Source organism: Leiobunum rupestre, chromosome 1 (genome assembly GCF_980474605.1).
Source record: "Leiobunum rupestre chromosome 1, qqLeiRupe1.1.hap1, whole genome shotgun sequence".
Taxonomy (NCBI): domain Eukaryota; kingdom Metazoa; phylum Arthropoda; class Arachnida; order Opiliones; family Sclerosomatidae; genus Leiobunum; species Leiobunum rupestre.
Window position 1 is genome coordinate 43071234 of NC_143384.1, and position 22544 is coordinate 43093777.

General features: G+C 37.2%; 1 protein-coding gene and 1 long non-coding RNA gene across 13 annotated transcripts; one reads left to right on the forward strand and one right to left on the reverse strand.

The window, feature by feature from the left end:
- Positions 1–342: 342 nt before the first annotated feature.
- LOC149963010 (uncharacterized) lies at positions 343–18982 on the reverse strand. Of its 8 annotated transcripts, none has more exons than XM_090180327.1 (18): positions 18852–18982; positions 18635–18786; positions 18468–18550; positions 17947–18003; positions 17765–17863; positions 17156–17707; positions 16920–17025; positions 16638–16862; positions 15550–16570; positions 15335–15477; positions 15108–15246; positions 14868–15028; positions 12479–12549; positions 9608–9697; positions 9009–9035; positions 8782–8821; positions 1511–4810; positions 343–1434 (listed from the first exon to the last, which is right to left on the reverse strand). In XM_090180327.1, exons 12-17 carry the CDS (start codon positions 14875–14877, stop codon positions 1548–1550), a joined length of 3501 nt encoding a protein of 1166 aa, XP_090036453.1. In that variant the 5' UTR covers positions 14878–15028; positions 15108–15246; positions 15335–15477; positions 15550–16570; positions 16638–16862; positions 16920–17025; positions 17156–17707; positions 17765–17863; positions 17947–18003; positions 18468–18550; positions 18635–18786; positions 18852–18982; the 3' UTR covers positions 343–1434; positions 1511–1547. The 8 variants fall into 8 exon arrangements, with proteins under 8 accessions (XP_090036453.1, XP_090036449.1, XP_090036448.1 ...); XM_090180323.1 differs by having other exon boundaries at positions 15335–15481; positions 15548–16570; XM_090180322.1 differs by having other exon boundaries at positions 15335–16570; positions 18635–18783.
- Positions 15865–19804, forward strand: LOC149963011 (uncharacterized). 5 transcript variants are annotated; one of them, XR_016482215.1, is made up of 9 exons: positions 15865–15965; positions 16194–16292; positions 16376–16593; positions 16644–16881; positions 16977–17594; positions 17819–17953; positions 18444–18528; positions 18585–18777; positions 18862–19804. It is a non-coding gene; the product is annotated as an uncharacterized LOC149963011 (long non-coding RNA). The 5 variants fall into 5 exon arrangements; XR_016482214.1 differs by having other exon boundaries at positions 16376–16583; XR_016482216.1 differs by having other exon boundaries at positions 16376–16881; positions 17819–17975.
- The last annotated feature ends 2740 nt before the right edge of the window (positions 19805–22544 follow it).

The window sequence follows — 22544 nt, forward strand, 5'->3', positions numbered from 1 at the left end:
AGTATGTACACTACCTCATGGAGCATTTGATAACAGATTCTTCTTTGGCGTATACAACGTCCTTTTAAATATAATTATAGGTATATACATTTATAGTCTATACGCTATGCCCACCGATTATTTAAGATTACCTAATATTTTTTGAAAAGTTATTTTACCAACAAGATAGCAGAACGAACTGATTTTCGGAATCGACGAATTTAAGTAACGTGAAGTGCGTCTGACCAGTTTGTGATTAAGAGTGACAATAATGTACAAAACAAAACGTTTTATTTGTTTAATTATTCAACACACGAGTTAAGGAGTTGAAATGTTTACAGGAGTAAATAATTTCTAAGCCTTAAATTCACTAATATCTAAAAATATTCAAAATTGCCTTTACTAGATTTTGTCGACATTCTTATCTACTAACGATAAAATCAATTTCAGTGAAAATCGACTAAAATACAACAAAAAAAAGCGAATACAATCTTAAGAAAGGTGAAAATAGCCGGAAGCTATTACACCACAAACATAACAAGGAATGAAAAAATTTCAACAAAACGCGCCATTCCAAAACGGCTTGTAATCTTAAATCTTTTTAGCAACTACCCAACCCGTGGCAGCGGCAGGAATTTTGGGTTAAGTAGGCCAAGTATTTTTGATGTTTGGACCCTTGGAAGTTTTTGTGGGCCAAATTTATTTCATAAAGCTAGAAAATATCGTGATTCCTACTCCAAATTTTAATAAATGTAATAATTTTCTGTACAATTTTAAGGAATTTAAAAGTGAACCCTCAAGGGCTACAAGGTAGGCTAAATTAAAATATTCGCCCTCTCACAAAAATAGACCGATTTTAAAGTGTTTTTAATTAAAGAACTTTAGCTAAATATTGCTCAGTACATTAAGCGCGCAGGGCTCCCAGAGGTCCTATAATTCCTATAAAATCCTATATTTTCAAAAATGTCCTATAACATCCTATATTTATAGCAAAATCCCCCAAAAGTCCTATAAAATCCTATAATTTTGATATTTTGCCCATTTCAAATCCAACCACGCAGTGAAATTACTAGATTTAGCTATAGGATAAATTCGTATACCAAGTCATTCTAGTCTATACTTTTGTTATTGTTAACATGGTTAGCTACTAGTATATTTTTGTGATAAAATGGTTAAATAGTTACTATTTTTAAGTGAAAATCAAAGATTTATTTCTCTACATATAGTTTTTGTTTTTAAATGCATAAAGTTAGTAAATACAATAGCATAAATAGTCCTATAAAATCCTATAATTTTGTAAAAATAGTCCTATAAAGTCCTATAATTTTAGAAATATAATCCTATTTTTCCTATAAAAAATTTTAAAATTCGAGTGGGGGCCCTGAGCGCGATTTTGAATTATTCACAGTCTGTTTCATAAAAATCCAGGGATAGCAAAAGAATACCTCCAGATGTCTGCAATGAAATTAAAAATTGTAAACTTTATATTTATTCCATCTTTAAATGTATGCCAAGAATTCGAGAATTGTACCAGATATGGGTTCTTGACACAAAATTTTAAAACGTCGTTATTGCTGCGTTGAGTTCAACTGCTCCTGTTTCGGCAAGACGGAGATTATTCCGGGCTTCAGCAAGACGGAGATTATTCCGGCTAGGTTGCGTCTTTTCCATTGTTTGGGGTCGTCTTCATATCGCTCTAAATCTGCTGAGAGTGCTACGCCTATTTCGTTCGCGGAGTAATCTACGAGGGCTTTCTCTAACGATAACTTTGTAACTGGCTCGACAGCGCGTCTAGCCTTCTTCACCGGAAAAGACAGAGGTCCTATTTCTTGATCCCACGCTATGGCCGCCAGCTGCAGCGGTGTGTTTCCGTCTCTGTCCTTTTTAGTGACATCAGCCTGGTGCTCCAACAGAAGATGAATGAGGTCCTGGTCGCCAATACTCGTTGCCGCTTCGTGCAAGGCCGTTCGCATTTTCTTATCTTTCGCGTGTATTTTGGCTCCATTTTCCAAGAGAATTGAAACTGAGTCACATTCATCCCATCTGGCGGCGATATGCAAAGGCGTTTGACCGTTTTCATTCTTAGCTTCGATGTTGGCTCTGCTCTTCAACAAAAGGCAAATTTTTTCAGCTTTTCTTTTACTCGCCGCTTGGCGTAAAGTCGTGTTTCCGTCTTCCTTTGACGTTTCGGTTAGTGGTACAAGGTGTAAGGGCGTATGTCCTTCTTTATCTTTAGCATCAACTTTGGCTCCAAGAGTCAAGAGAGTTTCGACTCCATGGTATGTACCTTTCATTGTTGCAATGTGTAGGGCAGTTCTTTTTTGGCTATCAGCACCCTCAAGGTTAGCCCCGTGATCCACAAGTGTTTTGATTACGTTAAGATTTTTCTCCCAATTGATCTCTGCGGCGTAGTGAAGAAGTCCTCGATTGTAGCCGTCGCGTTGATTTACGTCAAATCTTCGCTTCAATAACAAATGTATCACCTCAGTACTTCCGTTTTCAATCGCTTGAAACAAAGCCAACGAGCCACTTCTTTCGCATCCAAAATCCAAGAGACATTTGACCACCTCTACTCTGTCGAATTGACAGGCGTACTCCAGTGGCGACTGACTGTTGTATTTAAGATTTTGATCGGCACCCCTTTTCAGAAGCATTTTCACGCATTTCGAATTACCCGCTCTTATGGCCCTAAACAGTACTGGGCAGTATAACGGATCAACTGGTTGGTTTAACAGCGATCCCCGGTCTAAAAGAAATTCCAGTGCACCCTTTTGGTTTCTTTCTATCGCTCTTGCTAAGGCCGAATCATAATTCCAGCTATCTCTGCCTTTCCAAGTGTTGAGCAGCCAAAATCGAGTTTCTTCGTCAGCAGCGTCTCGCAGCAATTTATCCAAGAATTTGACGTCTCCATCGGCAGCTGCATTAAGAAATTGTCCAAACATAATCTGTTTCGCTTGCAAAGATTCAGTTGTCACTGACATACGAGGAAATTCGAGAGCAGATTTCTTGAAATTATTCACTGCCTTTCGGATTTTGTAACCCATAGAATTGCTATTTGAAGCGTCGACTACTTGCGTCATAATAATGTCTTGCATAGTTTCAGGACACGACGAAAGAAATTTTAGAAATAATTTGGTTTCAGTGGCGCATTCAGTATAGCATTTCCAGTAATACTTAAGTGGCGCGGCTTCCGCGACCAGTGGGACAAACTCCTTCTGAATGTTTCCGTCAAATATTAAGCACTTCAAAAGGAACCGATACGTTTTGAGCCTCATTCCCCTCGAATCAACGTCGGGTTCTGTACTTTGTTCAAGTTTTGCGTGTTGAAAAGCTTTCCGGAAGCTATCGAATACGGAACGTGAATTAAGTCGAAAGGCTTTCAGAATTGAGTTTCGAATGAGACGAAATTTATCGTCATCTTTTTTTTCCAGAATCTTCAAACCTTGATCGAAGAAGTTCCGAACGACATTCATGGTCCAATCTCCGCTGCCTAAAACAAGTTTTATCAAAATCTCCCCTATTTCCCAAAAATTGTCTCCATTGAGGCGTTCGATCCATACGACGAAGAATTGTGCGACGAAAAACTCCGCGAAGGTTCGATGTATGAATACCGGATTCTCACCAGTTTCCGTCATGATACCAACTCTCCCCACCTTCTTCAACAGAAACTCATTGACCTTTTCATCGAGACGAAGACACTTGAATTTCATAACAATGCGGTCGCCAAGCAACAGCCGAAAGCTCGATTCCCAGTGGTGCCATTGTACAAGTTCTTTCTCCGTGCCACTTGGACTTTTATCTTCCTCTTGAAATTTCATCATACTGAACTGTTCGTATAACTCGTATAAATTCATTTTCTTCCATTCGTCTGAAGATTTGTTTTGGGAATATTCAGTCAGTAGACGATATTGAAGAGGAATTGCTACAAATTGACGTTCGTTATTTTGAATTGCGGATGTGATTATTTCCCTTAAATGTGTCGCTGTAGTTTTGGGATCGTGGTCACAACTCGATTTGGCTTTACAATATTTCATGATAAATTTCAGTTCGTCTTTATCAGAGAATGCTTGTATTTTATAAGAATTAGCCTCTAACGTCTTCCTTAAGTATCTCGCTGCCGTATGTGGCCTCGTGGTTACGATCAAATTCCTAACGTAACTTTGTTTCAAACCCAATAACAACCAATGAACTATGTTAGCATAGTTGAGATTTATTTCATCGAAGCCGTCAAATAACAGAACAACATTGTCGCTGTTCTCCAAGCACCACTTCAACAGATTTCTCTCGAGAGATGTTTCTCCACATTTCGAAATGTATATTTTTTTGACGAAGAAATCTACAGCATTTTCTAGTGGCAAATCGAAAAGCTTTTCGAAGACTGTGGTGCAGCTTTCCAAATTAACAAAGATGACCCAACGTTTAGGATAATTATTTTTCAGCTTTTGGGCTAACTTTCTAAGTATTATGGATTTTCCAGATCCCGCGTCGTCCGAAATAATGATATTTTGACGATGTCCCATCTCTGTTATTAGGTCGCCGAGTGTCGTTTCGGCATTTTCTAGACCCATGTGACGTCGCGTGAAAGTTCGTTGTATGAAATAGCCCTCGTTCTCTCCCAATCCCGGCACCTCTTCTCCCAAGTGAAAAATATTGTCTTTCCGGAGTCGAGTCAGCGTGTCTTCGTCGATAAGGTCTTTCAGAACTTCTGTATTTTCTTCTCCCAGTATGCTTTCTAGGTTTATTATCTCATCCTTGTTCCCTTGGAAAACTATCCGTGACTTCATCATTAATTCGTGTTGAGTCTCTGGTTTCATTAAGGACCACCATGGTGCTGGAAATATTTCCAAGAAAAAGCATACAACAAATAGATTAGTCTCTTCGTAAGTTTAGTCATCTAAATTATTGAAATTTTTGCGTAGAAACCCGCGAAAACAATTTATCGTTACTCTTCTCTAAAAATACCTTTACCACACCAAATTTTGACATTTTACTTTAATAAAGATATTTAAAATTAATATTATCAATTAGTTTTATGTAATCTAGTCAAAAAACCAGCATAAACGATTGTAGCCAACACTCACCCGGAAAAACTCAATTTGCGACAACTATGTTTTGCAAAAATGTGTTAAAGGCCGAGGGCTATTTGGAACAATAGCCCCGCCACATGTTTCCCACTTTTTAGTTCCACCATACCAACGTACTTAATGGTGCAAAAATTATTAGCCGCAAATAATTAATTTTAAAGATATTCTAATTTAAAGATGTACGAACCGAGAGCTCGCCATCACGCCGTTTTTGCCCTTTCGGAAATCAGCCTTTCTTTATTTGTTGGGAGTGGTAATGGCGCCAGTTGAACCACAATATTCGTGAAATATGCTGCTGTAGTAGACGTGGGGTCTAAGGAATCAAATGAGGGTGCCCGAAACAAAAACGAAACATTTCACAAACGGATTCTATTTCCGCTAACCATGCCCGATTCCGTGTCTTCGCGTAGTTCCGCAAGTTCGGAAGATTCTAAGGCTATTTTTTAACGAAAGGTACTTTTGGTTTTTGTTTATTTTTTAAGGTGTATTATTTGTCAAGGGTGGCTTTTGTTTATTTTTTAAAGTGTATTATTTGTCAAGGATTACAGTAATTCAAAAAGTTTTGGCTATTTTTAACAATAGGTACTTTTGTTTTTTTGGTTTTGTTTATGGTTTTTGATTTATTATTTGTCAAGGATTACAATAATGCAAAAAGTTTTAAAAGTGTAGAATAGCTGCCCCCACCCGATTTTTTTATACCTTTTTTTGGATAGAGGGCAAGATGGGGATTATTTTAATGTTAAATATTTTTTGGGCGGAAATGAATATTTACAAAGATATGAGTTTTTAAACATTGGCCTTTTGCAGTGAATTTTCCCTAGGACGATTCTTTATATTCCTAGATTTTAATGCGTTTTGGATAACGTGGGGCTGATGACGAAAAAGAAAAATGTGCACATGCAAAACATTACTAACTTACTTTTTTATTTTAGGTATAATCGCCATATTTCAACACATTTTAGGGGTTTTGGCGGGGAAAATAGGTTAGGTTATTTATATTATTAGGTAAGTTGGATTAATATCGAGTTGACGATACTTGATGCGGCAGGCTTGGTGCTGTCCTCTAGGTTGGCCCTCAAGGGGTCGGAGTGTGCAATAACTGGTGGCGTTACCGGGGAGTCGGGGTCCGGCTCTTGTAACCCGTAAGGGCGGTGGCGCGCTGGGAGATGTTAGCTCCGTCCAAAGGGTCCTATCTCCAACCTCCGACTTCGGTCAGGTGTGGGCTGGATACTGGGCTTCGGCCCAGGCTAATGGAGAGGGGCCGGGAAACCTGGCCGCCTCGGCGGATTGAGTAGCCTGCTTTGGGGCTGCGGGCCTCCGTATGAGGGCACGGCGGACCCATCTCCCGGCCTTTTGGGCTCCCACCGGGATCTCCGGTGCCAGCTGTGCCGGGTTATGCGGGCTGCTGTGTGCCCGCCGTTCCCCTTTAGGAGCTCTCTCCAAAGGGCTTGGCTCCCTGCCTTTGTAGGTGGGGTGTCGGCCGGAGTTGCTAGAGCATCCGTTCTCTATCCCACTGCTGTGTGCGAAGTGGCGGGCTGGTCGTCCCATTGTTGCACCTTCTGCTGGGTTGAGCGGCTTGCGTCGAAGGTGCGACCATCAGTAGTGGGGTTCTGCTACCCATGCTGGTTTTGTCACCTGTCCGGGCTTGTGGACGCTGGCGTAGGGCATTCTGATGATAGGCCTCCGGTGGTGTGGTTCTTTTCTTACCGGTACACCGGGCTATAAATTCTGACAACATGTCCTCTAGGTTGCGTTATAGATGGCCCATAGCTTTTTTTAGTATGGGGTTGGGGAGGCGCCGTGCACCCCCAGCGCTCGAGCGAATTGAGTGCCCGGCGCCGTCCGGCGCCAATACTTAGAATACATCTTGACCTCAGTATCAGGGAGGCAAAAATGTTATTCTGGAGAGTAAGGGGTACCATAAGCAAGTCTTGGGGTCTTAGTCCCAAGGTTCTGTATTGGATCTATACCATGATAATCAGGCCTATGCTGACGTATGCAGCTGTGGTTTGGTGGCCGAGGGTAGTGCTTAAGTCAGTTCAGGCTGAACTACGCACTGTGCAAAGACTGGCCTGTGTCAGCATTTCAGGAGCTATGAGAACGGCCGCAAGCGTTTCTCTGGAGGTGTTCCTGAATATTCTACCGCTTCATCTTTATATAGAGGAAGTTGCAATTATGAGTGCCCATCGGTTACTGCATAATGGTTGGTGGAGGCCTGCTAATTGGGAGCTCAGCCACACCAAATTTTTTCGGAAATATTGATGGGTTCTGACAACATGGCTACAAAAATACACTTTGAAAAGCAGTTTAGTGTTTACTTTCCAAGTCGTTTAGACTGGTCTGCCGACAGAGTGTTTGTAACCAAGGGCGAAATTGTTTGGTTCACGGATGGCTCCAAGACTCACTCAGGGGTGGGTGCTGGAGTTTATGGTCCGACTAAGAAGTTTGGCTTCTCTGGGAGCCTCGGCGTTTTTGCTACGGTTTTTCAGGTTGAGATTTCAGCCATCTGCTTCTGTGTAGACTTCTGTCTTAAAAAGAAGTATCGGGGCAAGACTATTCAGATCTTCTCGGACAGTCAGGCTGCGCTTAAGGTTCTTAATCAGTTTATTATTACTTCTAAGCTCGTTCTTAGCTGTTTGGATCTATTTTCGGAACTGGACATCCATAATAGCGTTCAACTATATTGGGTGCCTGGTAATAAGGGGCATCATGGCAATGAGATGGCCGACACTCTCGCAAAGGAGGGTGCGGAGGCTAGGTTCTTAGGTGCTGAACCTGCTATTCCAATACCCAATGGCCTGGTTCGCAGCCATGTGCATGGCGCTATGACTGAGAGGCAGGTCAGGCTTTGGCTTGAGACGGAGGGTCAGAGGCAGGCCAAAGAGTTTATTCCTGGTCCTTCTATGAAAAGAGCAACTGAGTTGCTTTCGCTCTCTAAGACTAGTATAAGGGTGGTTATGGGCCTAGTTTTAGGTCACTGCCAGCTTAATAGTGACAGCGTGGACAGCTGACCGACGGCTCTGACTGTTTTTGAATTGACTATACATAATGATCATCAACAAAAGAGATAATCTACAATCAAGTTGTCAGAGATGTCACTCAGTTGTCACTCGTCCATTCTTAATCCCACTGCTGTGTGCGAAGTGGGGATTGGTCCACCCATTGCTGCACCTTCTGCTGGGTTGAGTGGCTTGCGTCAAAAGTTAGACCATCAGTAGTAGGGTTCTGCTACCCATGCGGGATTTTTCCCCTGTCCGGGCTAGGGGAACGCTGGCGTAGGGCACTATGATGATAGGCCTCCGGTGGTATGGTATCTGTTACTAGGTACACCGGGCTTTAAATTCTGACACACTGTCACTCGTCAAAAAATTAAGTACAGGATAAAAAGGGTGGAAATTCACTCTGTTCTTGATCGGTTTCGTACGATAAGAAAATTCTACATTTTTTGAGTTGCATAGCCACCAAAAATATTTCGGAACAAATGAAATATATGTTAAAATAATTGATTTATTCATAGGAAGTTCAAATGGCCATATCATATGATAAGTTGCTATTTTGCAATAGTGGAAGTAATTAACGATTCGAGATGAAAAAAACCTAGTTTTTGAACATAAAAGTCCTAAAATTATCGTCCAAAACCGAAGAAGAAAACGGAAAACTTAATAATTGCTTAGAGTTTGAAGGATGATTTTATATTATCATAAAATTCCAAACTTACAGTCCAATGTTTGAGGATCTTGCGGATAGTATTTGTATACCTAAAAAGGGGAAGGCAACTATCAGTCGATGAAATTATACTATTTATACAGAGTTAAAACTGGAAGCGTGAATTTTTTTATTTACAGCCATCACAATCTCATCCTGCCTCTACGACAGTCGACAGCCACTTCGTAATAAGGCGATCTATGTACGTTCTATATTTATTAGTGCTGTAACTTCACTTACTTTTTTAGTCTTCTTGACACCTATATTCTGAAAATATTAAAGTTTTTTGGCGAGTGTAAAAATTACGACAAAACATCATTTTCTAAATGTCTAAATGACGGGAATGTTCCTTTCATTCGAGACAAAACGTACTGATTTGGTTATGAACCCAAACTATAACGGCCTCTAGCGATATAAATACGGAATTTAAAAACCAAATGGAACTCCGGTCCGACGCCTGCACCAAATCGAGTAGTTAATCTATAGCTTGTTTTCCACTGGCAACGACGCGTTTCTCAGCTTTGAAACGTTCAAACGTTTTTACGCGCATAAAGAAAATACCTTTATGACGCCCGCTAGTGGGAACAAGCTTTTCGCACTTACGGGAAAGATACACTTGAGCTATTGAACGCACAGCAGGAAAATAGAAAGCAAGATATGAATGAATAAATGGTTTTACTTGCTTTGAGTAATTTAATTTAACTTTAATTCTGTTATCCTTCAACCTAAGAAATTTAATCAAGACCTAATTCATATTAGGAATTTAGATTATTGGTGGGGTTTTACGTGAACATTACATCCATTTAGTTGTTATAATAATCACAGATTTCAATATTTACCGTGTTCTCAAGGTTGAGTTTAGAATTTTCATCAACTTTAATTTCAATGATATGCCCCCCTGCTTCCTTGTGAGACGAAGGCTGATCAACCTGAAATAAAGTGAAAATTCTAATCGGCTATTTCAAATAGTTGATACATATAATATATAAAGATGAGTGTTTGTTTGTTTGTATGTATGCTTGTCCGCTATAGGAATCTACAGCTTTTAACTAGGTCGACCACATTTGGTATACTATCTCATGGTACCCTGACGGTTACGGTCGGCAAAACCATTTTAAATAATTTAATTATTTTAATAATTAGGTATATCCGCTATATACAAGATACTACACTTTAGTCTTATAGCCAAAATACCGAGTTTCTTAGTTCTTTTTTAAACGCCTTCTTCTGGTTAGGAGAACTATTTCTACTGATGTCGCATTTGGAAAAAATTATTGTCGCATTGGTTGGCGTAATTTGTTTTTAACTTATGTTTGTATATCTCAAGGGCTGCCATTAATTTAGCCCACTTTTTTACCTATTATTGGTCACATAACAATCTGGTTAGGAAGAACTATTTCTTTTGTTGTCGCATTTGGAAAAATGATTGTCGCATTGGTTTAGGACGTAATGTAATTTTTTTAACTTATTTTTGATATTTTAGGGGCTGCCATTAAATTAGCCCCCTTTTTATCTATTATTGGTCACATAACAATCTGGTTAGGAAGAACTATTTCTATTGATGACGCATTTGCAGAAATGATTGTCGCATTGGTCCACTTTAACGACGTAGTAAATTTTTTTTTACAAATCATATATTTCAAATTTGGGTTCTGCCATTAAATTAGCCCCCATTTAATTTTATCTATTACTGGTCACATTCCAATCTGATGTCGCTTTTGGAAAAATGGTTGTCGCATTGGTCCGCGTTAACGACGTAATTTAATTTTTTTATAACTTATTTTTTTATATTTCGGGGGCTGCCATTAAATTAGCCCTCTTTTTTCGTTTGTCTATTATCTCATAACCTAATTTGTCGCATTCGTTAAAAATAGTGTCGCATTAATTCGCATTGACGTCTCTTTATATTAAGGTTAATTAAAATTATGAATTAATATGGGGGGTTACTGTTAAGTTAGCCCCCCACTTTCTCTGTTAATTTTCTTATTAACTATTTTTTCGCAATTAAAATTATATCTGTCGCATTTCTTCGCATTGACATGTAGTGGCTATGATATTGTATCCTGGTTGAATAACGAAATTATGGGGGCTGACGTTAATTTAGCCCCCTTTTAATTTTAATTATATCTCGATAATGGTTAAGTCGCATCTCTTTTCCTTGTTTTCGCATTTTGTCGCATTGTGGGTGCATAAAATTGAGAAATTTTCTGGGAAATCAAAAAAGGGGGGCCAACTTAATCGACCCAACTTGGGTCACTGTACGAAAACCAGGGAATCACTCCTATCGCGTTGCGTCAAATCTATGCCCAGGATTGTCTGATATAAATCAATTTAATTTATTTATATTTTTAAAAATCCGTTGATTTAAATCACGTTTTTAATGTATATATGAAAATGTACAAAGGTAGATTCTTTAGAAATTTCAGAACGCCAGAGATTAGCTAGCTTCCAAAGCCCCGCTTGAATATTTTATTATCATTACATTGGGGCTATATAACCAGTGCCGGATAAAGGACTAAACCTACCAAAGGCAAAATTCAATAAAGCATTGTTCTCGTGACATAAGCTCAGCTTCGGGACACGCGTGTTTTGCGTTTTTACGCTTTCCTTACATAGGCCCCCATTAAATTAATGCCACCAAAGTTCCAGTCTACGTCAGTGTTTGAATTTCTCTACATCGAAGCCGTTAAGCTTGGAAAAAAAGTCCTAACTAAATTCAAACAACCCGGCCTTGCACTTTAGCCCGAGCAACTTGCTTAAAATTGCAAAAGTTGATTTTTTACGAGCTCTAAATGCCGACTCGCAATAGCATAGTCGCCTAGATTTATCAATAGAATGGGCTGTTTGCTAAAGGGTTCGCCACCTGTCGGGGCTCTGGACGCTTGCACGGGGCACTGATGAGACCGGGTTCGTACACAATTTCCGGAATTAAATTCCCTGACATTTCCAGGTTTTCCCTGACCATTTTTGTAGAATAAATAAATGGTTTGAGGTAAAATCTTGAAAAATATCTATTATGTATTTTTAATACATCTTTCAAAAATTTATTTACCTCATTTTTTGGGGTCAATTTAAAATTCCCTTAATTTATGGGACCGTTTTAAAATTCCCTTACTGTTTGGAACCATTTTAAAATTCCTTGACTTTTCCCTGACATTTAGGAATCATTTCCAAATTCCCTAACTTTTCCCTGACCTTTTGGAATCATTTCCAAATTCCCTAACTTTTCCCTGACCTTTTGGCAACATTTTAAAATTCCCTGACTTTCCCCTGATCTTTTGGCAACATTTTAAAATTCGCTGACTTTTCCCCGACCTTTTCGCAACATTTTAAAATTCCCTGACTTTTCCCTGACCTTTTGGCAACATTTTAAAATTCCCTGACTTTTCCCTGACCTTTCGGCAACATTTTAAAATTCCCTGACTTCTCCAGGTTTCCAGGTGCACCGGTATCTAAATGCTAATATCTGTTAAAGGGTCACAGCGGTGTTTCAAAAATCTGAGTTAAAATAGTTTTTACAGGTCTATTTCCGGACACCCACGCGGAAAATAGTAAATTTGGAACTCCGGTGGGGCATTTTAATTAAATTTGCTTTGTTTGCTCGCATCTATCCCGTCGATCTATCTTCTGGCAATAAGGGCGATAATTAAAACACACTATCGTCAATACACATTTGAACCAACCTTGGAATTAAGAACACAATGACGTACCTTCTTTCTTTTCTTTGCAGGTGCTCCCTCCATTTCAGGATTCGTTATTGTGGCTAAATGATTATCGTAAACTATGAAAAGGAAAAGAAATGATTTAAATTTTCTGACTTGAAGAGTAAAACTACCCCGATCTAAATTTTTTTGACTGTATCGTACGGTCGGAGAGAGTACACCCTTAAATACTATAAGCTTAAAAGAATACAGGCTAAGTGGTACGAAATTTATTAACTTAAAATAAAACATTTTTGATACTAATTATCTTATTAATAGTGGTTTAATTAGTGATTATTAACTCTCTATAATATCTTATAAAATAAAGGTATAGTGTATTTTTAAGCCGTTTATTGAAATACTTTAATAAATGTTCTAATAAATTTAAATGAAAAGACGAAATTTCTTTCAAAATGAATGTCTAAGTATGATCGGTGACAGTCGGTGTTTCGTACCTTTTCAATCTTTCGTTGTTTTGTGACCTTACAAGTCAGCCTCGTGTAGCGTGATCGTGCTACACGAAATCAAATCTCTCAATAACATTTCAGAAATAACTTGTTGAAACTCCATTAGCTAAGACAAGGGCACATGGCTAAACTTAAGCTCATATAAGGAATCAAATAGTAAAAAAAAAATTTCGCTTAAAATTGGAATCGTTCTGAAATAAGGATTAATCCGTATGGGAGTAATCCTTAGTTTGAGAGGCCTAGCCCTTAATTTTTTAATGGACTAAACATATTTTATATATTTGAATAAACGTATTAATTTTTTAATGAAGTATTTATTAATTGGGGATGGGGTCAATCATACTAGGGGTCTTAACGTCCGAGGTCGAAAAGCCTGGGGTCGAAACGGCGGGGTCGAGCCGGCGGGGTCAAAACGTCCCGTACCGCCCGGCCACGTAACACCACTAACAAAAATCACATCTTTCTAATTTACTCCTCTTTCTCTTAGGTAACTTGGTCAACTAGAACATTAAAACAAGTGTCGGCTCGACATGAAGTAGCTTTTATTTCATTGGATATCGCTGGCGGCGAAATAAAAAAGGTGGTAGTTATAGCTACCCCTCGCGTTGATTTTATCGTTTGTAAATTGGTCAATAACAGAAAATACAGCAAATATAAACAATATTCTTACATGGATATAATTTAAGTTAAAGCCCACTAAATAGAGTATAAGTTGTCTAACTATAATACTCTACAATGGCTCTCTGACGACATTTATCATTTGGCTATTTTAAATTTTAGCTTCCTTTGACATAAATAGATGGCATCACGCTCTCCAGTAAAGAATCGGAAAGATTCTTGGCCATCTCTAATAACAGGGGCCTTTTCATTATACAGGTGGCTATGATAGAGCCACCACTTGCTTTAAATGTAAATTAAAATTTCAAATTTCAAACGGGTCTTGAGGACCATAAACCATCAGTTTTTAAATAAAGCCATTTTTGAAATCGTTTTTTGATCATTAGACCAACCTTTTTTTCAGGTTTACTTGTGTACAGTAACCTCTCAATTAGATTATAGGACCGTAATTGTGATGTGTTATTAAATATTGGTAGTTAGTGTTACGACCCATAGAGGGCTCTAGTTCCCAGTTATCTAAGAAACAACTCTTTTATCTATCGTGTACAGGTATAATCTTAGCTAGTCATCTGCCAATCGTTGATAACAGGCCGGTCGCGTGCTCGTGCTCTTTCTAGTTCTTGAATGAATTGTTACAAAATGGGTTCCTATTAATAATTTGAAATCCCCACTTTAACAGCGAATTCAAAACCTACGTTGAAATCACTTTAATCTGGGTTTAGTGTGACCGTGACTCTATTAGTCAAATACATAACACTCACGGTCTAAAATTCTTTAAAATACGGCACTCCCCAAAAATATATATTTATTAAAATCGGTTTTCTTAGTAATATTTAGGACAAGTAATTAAATCTTAATAAATAAAACTCGGAACAACTCCTTCCGCGTTGAGTTTGCAAGTTATCTCCCCACTGGCTTAAGGGTTTTTCACTCGAGCTCTTCGGTTTCCCCTTCCATAAAAACTTGTTTGGATTAACGGTAATAGTTAGTGTAGTGAGCTGTTGGCTCGCGTGGCTTGCAGGACTTGCCACCACCCTCCTACGCATTGTAACCTGGCCACCTGAATGAATGGCTTTAAAAGCCGCTTGATGAGTATTAGCCTAGCCGATTATTATATTATTATTATTATTATTATTATTATTATTATTATAATTAACTTTAAAAAACGTTTGATTTGAAATATCTAAATTAGAGTTAAAATTTAAATAATGTCAAAGCCCTCTTTGCATTTGAAAAACGATATTTTCGAGCTTCGTTAATTCAATTTATTTTTTGAATTCACAAAGCTCGAGATGTATACCATCGTTACTGACCTGAGATCATGTACGACGAATGAAGTTGCCATAGAAAGTAACTCAGTTATGCGCAATATTCCAAGCTTTAATGTTTTCAAGAAAAAAGTAGTGACATTTCGCAGCGGATTATTAACGGAACCGTAGAGGTGTTTTAATCAGCATCTAGATAAAAATTGACTCTGTTTCTCCAGAAAACAAAATTGATAAGTTCCCTCATTTTATGAGAACCTGCGAAAATTCATTTAAAAAAGTGTCTACCTCGAAAATGGAGCCAATAAAGATTTTGTAAGTTTCGATACCGAGTGCGAAGTTGGTCTTGAACTCGACGATAATAATTCGTCCAATCAGAGAAAGGTTCTTCAGTCCTAGATTAAAGATGGCTGTGTATTTAGATTGTCTGCAATTACAAAATTTCGATTTAATAATATAAGTAATTTAAAAAGGTAAAAATTAATTAGAGATCGTTCAAAATCTTTTACGCTCACGGATATTATTTTTTGTAGGGTTTTCGACTCGGAAACAACACCTTGTAATTGAACTGACGTAGGCCTTTGTAGATGCAAAGGGAGACTATATTATCTGTTAGCTCTCTTTCTAACGGGATGTTCTTGTTTGTTAGTAAAGCAGTCTAGCTTATAAAGAAAATAAACAGTTTAATTACCCGAAATAATAACAATTATCAAAGATTGCAATTATACACATCTACGAGCGGCCTCATCCGAAAGTTCTAGATATTCCGTCCATAGAGATAAGTAGAGGCCCAATGAAATCTGAGGGTTTGTGCCGCGGTGCTATAGCCCCTTCGCGAGCTATGCGGTATAGTGAAGAAAATACGTGGTACCACCAACGGCCGTCCAAGAAACTAAAATTCCCTTATAGCAAACAGCTGGACTCCACGAATGTAAACGTAGATTTTTCGAGAGACAAAAGGTAAATTTAACTCTAATTTTAAAAATTAAATTAAATTATCAATCGTTAAAATATATTTATGATATTTATCTTGAGTACCGTAAATTAGTTTAAAAAGTGTGAAAAGACTGGGATGGCAGTTAAAATCCAAAGAAGAAAAAGAAATTGGATTATTAAAATTATTGTCCTTAGAAAAGGATTAGTTTGGTAAGTTTTCTTCAAAAATGCTTCTTTCTTTAGACTATCGCTGAAGTTTCTTAATCTTATTATTACATAAAGTTTGACAATTTTCTTCAACAAGGAATTAATGAAATCTCAAAAGAAATGTTGGTTTCGACTGAAAACTCGCTTAAATTGGGAACGTCAGTGTTGTCTAAAGCGATGGCATTGCCACTTTTTTATGTTTAAATTTTTGTAACTAGGGTGTTTTTACAGGCTGCTGGTATGCTTGTTGATCCCCTCTCCTCTCTGTCGTATTCTATTAAAATACCATTATTATCTTAAATTATTTTAAGACAATTTGTAGGTTAAAAGGTACCTTAAAAATTAATAATTGGTTTAAAAAATCTACTATTTTTCTAAATAACTTTAGCATATTTAAAAAAATTATACTTCAGTAAGAACACCGCAGTGTGAATCATAACTGCAAAACCAATAATGGGTGTCTTCCTCGTGCCTGAAAACATAAAGTTGCCTTCTACATCTGTCAAGTTGAACAGAAGTTTCTTTGTCCTCGCTCCAAGTTACGGGGCCGAATTGGTGCCTTGAAGCCTTTACCAAACGGGTTTCTTGAATTCAAAATATCAAACAATCTGTGAACGAAAAGTTAAGAAAGGTAGTGTACATTTATTAGAGAAAAGCTGCTTAGTCAGTCAATACTTGTAGGTATCAAAGGACGATATAATCTTTGATGTTGGGCCACTTTCCTGAAAAACTAGATCTCCAGCCTCCTTCAAGAACTCGGTGCTCTTTGCCACTGAGCTTCCAATGGTTTGTGCGGCCCAGTTAACTTTAATTTTTTGGATTTTTTTTGTAAGTTTGTTGCCAGTGTTAAACCCTCTTGTTCTTGATGGCTTTGAAGTATCGAGATGCCCATTGAATACGCTAATAAATACGTCACCAGGTAAAAATTTACAACATTCAAATGTGATTTTTTCTTACTTCACCAGTTCGCTGGTCAATTAAAACACCAAAATGCTCCCATAAATTTCTCAAAAGCTTCAACATGTGGCATCTGGAACAAAATGGAGTCTTTCGCCTGGATCCGCTGAAAAAAATATATTTCTAAATGTTCGCGCAACAAAATAGGTTAACGTTTATACCAGGGTTAGGAAAAGTACATTGGATAAATTCTTCTGTTATGACAACACCAAGCAAGTGAGCCATTGCAATATTACCTCAGAGTCCGTCGCATATTAGAGCGATACATTTAGCCCCTGTTTGGGTATTTTGAATAAGCACTCTGTTACGAGATTTTTCAACATAGAGGTAGTTCCATGGACAAGGAAGTATCCTACGGGGATTTTCCAATGACCGTTGATAGCCACTGCCGTAAATACAAGGGCTGATGTTGCAATTTCGTCAGTATCTTGAGTATCGTCCATTCACTATTTTTCTTTATTGACATTTTTGATCCATAGTTAATGCTATTAAAAGTTGATGATCTGATTTTTTAACCTCATTTATAATGTAGTTAAGACTTTCAGCTGTGAAGCCAGGCTGGCCATCGATTTTCTTTGTCCATTCTCGAAAAGTGTTGGGACAAACAAAGGTGTTTTCTCTAGAAATCGTATGCTTTCGGAGAACAAAAATTAACAGTCATGGCAAAGCTTCGGAGTAAGTGAGGGCATTGCTGCTTTTTTTATTTTTCAATCCGGTTTGGCGCAAAAATGTAAACAGTTACAGTTCTATTGAAGTTGGAACAATCTATATCCACAGCATTTGTTTTTCTAATAAAAGCATTTTTTAGATATGACAGCTTTAAATTATTGCACTTCTGTGCTTACTTCTTAACACGAAGTTCTTTTCACAGCAACCTAACTTTGTTTTTCATTTTCCAGAGCGTTTTGGAGTGCCTCCCAGTGCAATGATGTTTGGCAGGATTTCTAATGATTAAATTTGACATTAATATACAAACTTGTGGATACACTACATATGTATAAATTCTTGTCTTATTCTTGTTCCTGACCTCAACAGTTGAGTTTTCTTTATAAACCGGTAATAGACCATCGCTACTGAAATATGGCTGAAATATATAAATGTGACATTACTAAATGAACCCGGGTACGACCCACTTAAAAAACCACTATGAAACCCATTTAAAAAAAAACCACTTTTAAAAAAAAGTTGGTTGTTTTTTTTATAAGAAAGACTCAGTTCACACTTATTTTTGAATATCGTGCCAAAATATATCAAAATGTTTTTAAAGTTTAAAACATGTTGATATATTTTGGCGCGATATTAAAAAATTTTAAATATATAGTTCATAGATTTTACTAGAAATGTATTAAATTTTATTACTATCGCGAGTCGAATACGTCGATTTTTGTAATGTTGACTTGTTAGCCTGAATTTTAATAAAACAAAACAATAAAACCCGATGGGTCTGGGTTTAAAAAAACAACCTCGCTATTATTTAAATTTGAACTACATACAAGATCGTGATTGGTGTTTGTTTTTTTTCAGTGAATTATCAATGACAAAGCTAACCTCTTCATTCATTGAATCTTCAAGAACTTCTGTTGCATCATCTTCAATCTCGTCCATTTCAGTAAATTCAAATTCCATCCGTACTAACAATAAATTTAAAAAAAAAATAATTATTAGGGCAACTATTTACTTCTGCGTATTCATTATCTGAGTATGACACTACTAACTCAAGAGTGCCGAGACCATAGAACGTTTCATCTTGGACATCTACAGAGGATGTTGGGAGTTTTAATGTTTCCATGCTACAGATGGTTGATGGTATACTATTAATCTCGAGTGTCTCCGAACTGACCAAATCATCATGTTTGCTGTAGGTCTGCTATAAAGCCATTTTTGTATATACCGATATCATCAATATTATTAAACATTTATATAATTGTTTACTTTTGTCCAGGTTTTGTTAAATCTCAAGCGAAAATCCGATTTTTCTGTTTCTACTGTCACCGAAGGAATTGCATCTCCGTTTAGTACTTTACGCGTTTGATTTTTCCCAGCACGATAGTCACTTTCGTTGAAGTGTTTTCCAGTCCAAAGATGGGCACTATCATATCTTTTTTGAATCTGATACTTCTATCAATTTTGAAACGATTTTTAACCAAAAATTCTATACAAATTGATTGGTATTGATTCCACGGATTTTTATTGTTAGAAAAATTGATCGGAATATTGATAGTCGCTTTATATTAAAAAATTTGAGAGGAAAAAATTGATCGATTAAAGTTATCCATCTTTGATTTGAAAATGATATTGAAACTTAAAAAAAATTGATCCTGATAGTGATATTGGCGCCATCTAAATAATTTTGAGAGGTTAAATGATAGATAAGATAAATGTGCACATCTTGTTTCTGATGCGTTGTTCATTTCTACCCCCCCCCCCTCACTACCGTTCGAGAAGAAATTTTATTTTCACCTTCTCTAGCAAACGCGCCAACGTGATGCCAGTAGGAGTATGGCATAATGGGGGCTGACAAAAAAGGGGGTAAGCTCGTGGTCTTGTTGGTGCTCTGTGTGTCTCAGTCTTTTTTTTTTTTTTTTTTTTTTTACAAAAAATGAGTTTGAATAACGTTAAAAGGTTCAAGGTGTTATTGTAACTCGTACATACGTACGCGTTATCCTAAGCACGGCCAACTTTGATCTTGCGCTATAGATTAAAGTTGGCCGTGTCCTAAAACAGGCGCCAGATACCGTGATTGCTGATTGATGGTTTCGGAATTTCGATGTCATCACGTGGCCTTGGGGGCTAGCCGAGAGCCTCGGAACTCTGCATCTTTTGTGTAAACTGTAAACCAATTCTAGAAATTTCTTTTGGGCGCTGTAAATAAATCTAAAATCAAACCCAACCATACATTATTCGCGGGATTAGGATGCGTGGCTCGCACTGCGATTGGAATGCCTACTATTTAAAAGACGTTTGACTCTTTTCAAATTTAGAATTTTGTTTTAAAAAGGTAAAAATTATTATCATAAGTTATAACTTACTACTTGATATGTAACTTTAAGGACTTTAGATAAAAATTTATAGGGATGTGATAGTGGTGCTTTCTAAAGATTTTTGAAAGGTAAAAAAATCCATCAGGTAGGAAGTACTAAGATTTGATTTTAATTGGATTTTTAAACTTTGTGGGTTTTTAAAGAAAAAGATTGATCGGGTATTGAGGTATTGATAGAAAATTTTATCGGAATAGTGATAGTGGCGCTATATTAAAAAAATTGAGAGGAAAAAAATTATCGATTTAAGTTATCCGTCTTTGATTTGAAAATGATATTGCAACGTTGCGGGGTTTTTAAAAAAATTGATCGTGATAGTGATATTGGCGCCATCTTGATGATTTTGAGAGGTAAAACGATAGATAGGCAAAACATGTGCCCATCTCTGTTTTCTACAGACAAAATTGTTAAGTCCCGGTTTCAAATTTCATGATTAATGGCTTTAAGCCATTTTGAACGCAAACAATTAGGTTAATTTGGGGAAATATTTAGCATGATAATTAAAGAGTATAAAAAATCATTTAAATGGTAATTAGCAATTGAAATAATACTTGTGAAATTATATTTTGTCTTTTGGTGATTGGCTTTTGCAGTTTTTAATTTCACAAGTTTTAACCATTTTCAGATTTATTTAAATTTACATAATAACTTATATTTGAATTATTATAATTAATTCAAAATTGTATGTAAAAAATTGCAATATTTCCAACCTCAAAATATTTAACTTTATTTATTACAGGAACCTCCTTGAAGCCTAAAAAGTTTGCTTTTCAAAAGTTGCATTTTGTATCTACCGCCTATTTCTAGTTCCTCCAGAAAGGTGTGGTGGCGCTACGTACTTCTTCCCTTTATCGCATCGCATGCCACTACATGGGGGAGATGAAATTTCCATAATAGATTGAAGCTTTCTTTTTCCTCTGGTTGGGCTTCTACTTATTTTCTCTCTTTTTGATTCCGTCCGCTGATTACTCGTCATCGACGCATACGCCATCTATTGGACTATGTAAGAACTAAGAGAGCGCGACTTTTAAAGATTATTGCTAAACCTACCATTCGGCCATCCTAAAATTCCTAATTACATCAAACACCTGGTTGACATGTATTTAAACTGAACATTAACTTTACATTTAACACAATACTTTTGTTTTTGATACGCGAAGAGTATGTAGCTCTTTTTAAACGAACTCTCTCCAGCTGAATTTTCTCACATAGGTAGCTTTTAGTTCTTTTATTAAAAAGGGATGGCGATGGAGTCTATAGCGACGCGTGCTACGAGCTATTCCAATCTCACTTCAATCTTTATTGCGAAAGACGAACCTTAGAGTCAAAGTATCTGGGGGAAGGAATGAACTATATGCCCCAAAGAGTTAGAAATCAGTCACTCCAGGGGACTGAAAATCCTCTCTTCGCTACCTTTGGCTGTACGGCATAGTTTAAGAAACCTACGCTACTCTCATTACCGCTATTATCTAATGGAAAAAATTGAAAGAAAATAAGTAGTCCCGAACTCGACACTAACACCAATTATGAGCTTGCGAGAGTGCGTTTAAGTTAAAGTCCTTTAAATAATGGAGTTTCTGTATTCGTCTCTGAAGCCTTCTTAGACTATTAGTAGCGCTGTTATCGAATATAGGTAACTTACAAGGAGACGACCCGAGGTGTAACACACAGATTTTGTTCAAACTCGGGGGTTTGGTAGACCTTCATGTTACTTGAAACACCCTTAAGGGAAATGTCTCCATAAGCAACTGTTTTGGCATGGCAACCAAAAATGTTTTTGACAAAACAAATAGAAAATTTTCCCATTGAATATAACATGGGAATCTGACCAATTTTAAGGGTACCCTCTGTAAAAATTTTAATCAATTTCGAACTTTTGTATTATTTTTTTATTTATATTTACTATTTTTAGCATTTTAAAAAATTTAAATTTTTTTACACGGGGTACCCTTAAAATTGGTCAGATTCCCATGTTATATTCAATGGGGAAATTTCCATTTTGTGTTGTCAAAAACATTTTTGGTTGCCATGGCAAAATGGTTGCCTATGGAGACATTTCCCTTCAGGGTTTTTCAAGTTACATGAAGGTCTACCAATCCCCCGAGTTTGAACCAAATCGGTGTGTTACACCTCGGGTCGTCTCCTTGTTAGTTTGACTGGATGACGGTGCAATCACTCGGCGCGTTTGGCCGATTGATTTATTTTTGCCAACGCGTACATTGAGCTGGATCTCGCTGTTCGCGCTATTGTCAGTATTGACGAAGCGCTTTCGGAGTTTCGTTCGAGCGTCGTCCGTTTTCATCCACTCGTCCCGTGTGCCCTCACCTTCGTTTCTAGTGTCAGATTCATCATTGTCGAGAATGTACCAACATTTTAATTTTCAGCGGAGGTTACATTGTGGCAAAACTTTTGCCTTCGTTGTCCTATGATTTAAATATAAATAGGAAAGATTTAACAAAAAACCGCAATTTTTAGTAACAATTCTATTGTTGATAAATGGGAAAAACGTTATTATCCATGAGAGGTTAGGCATTAGCCATTTACTGAAATACCAATATCAATCATCTAAAAAAATTAATTTTAAATA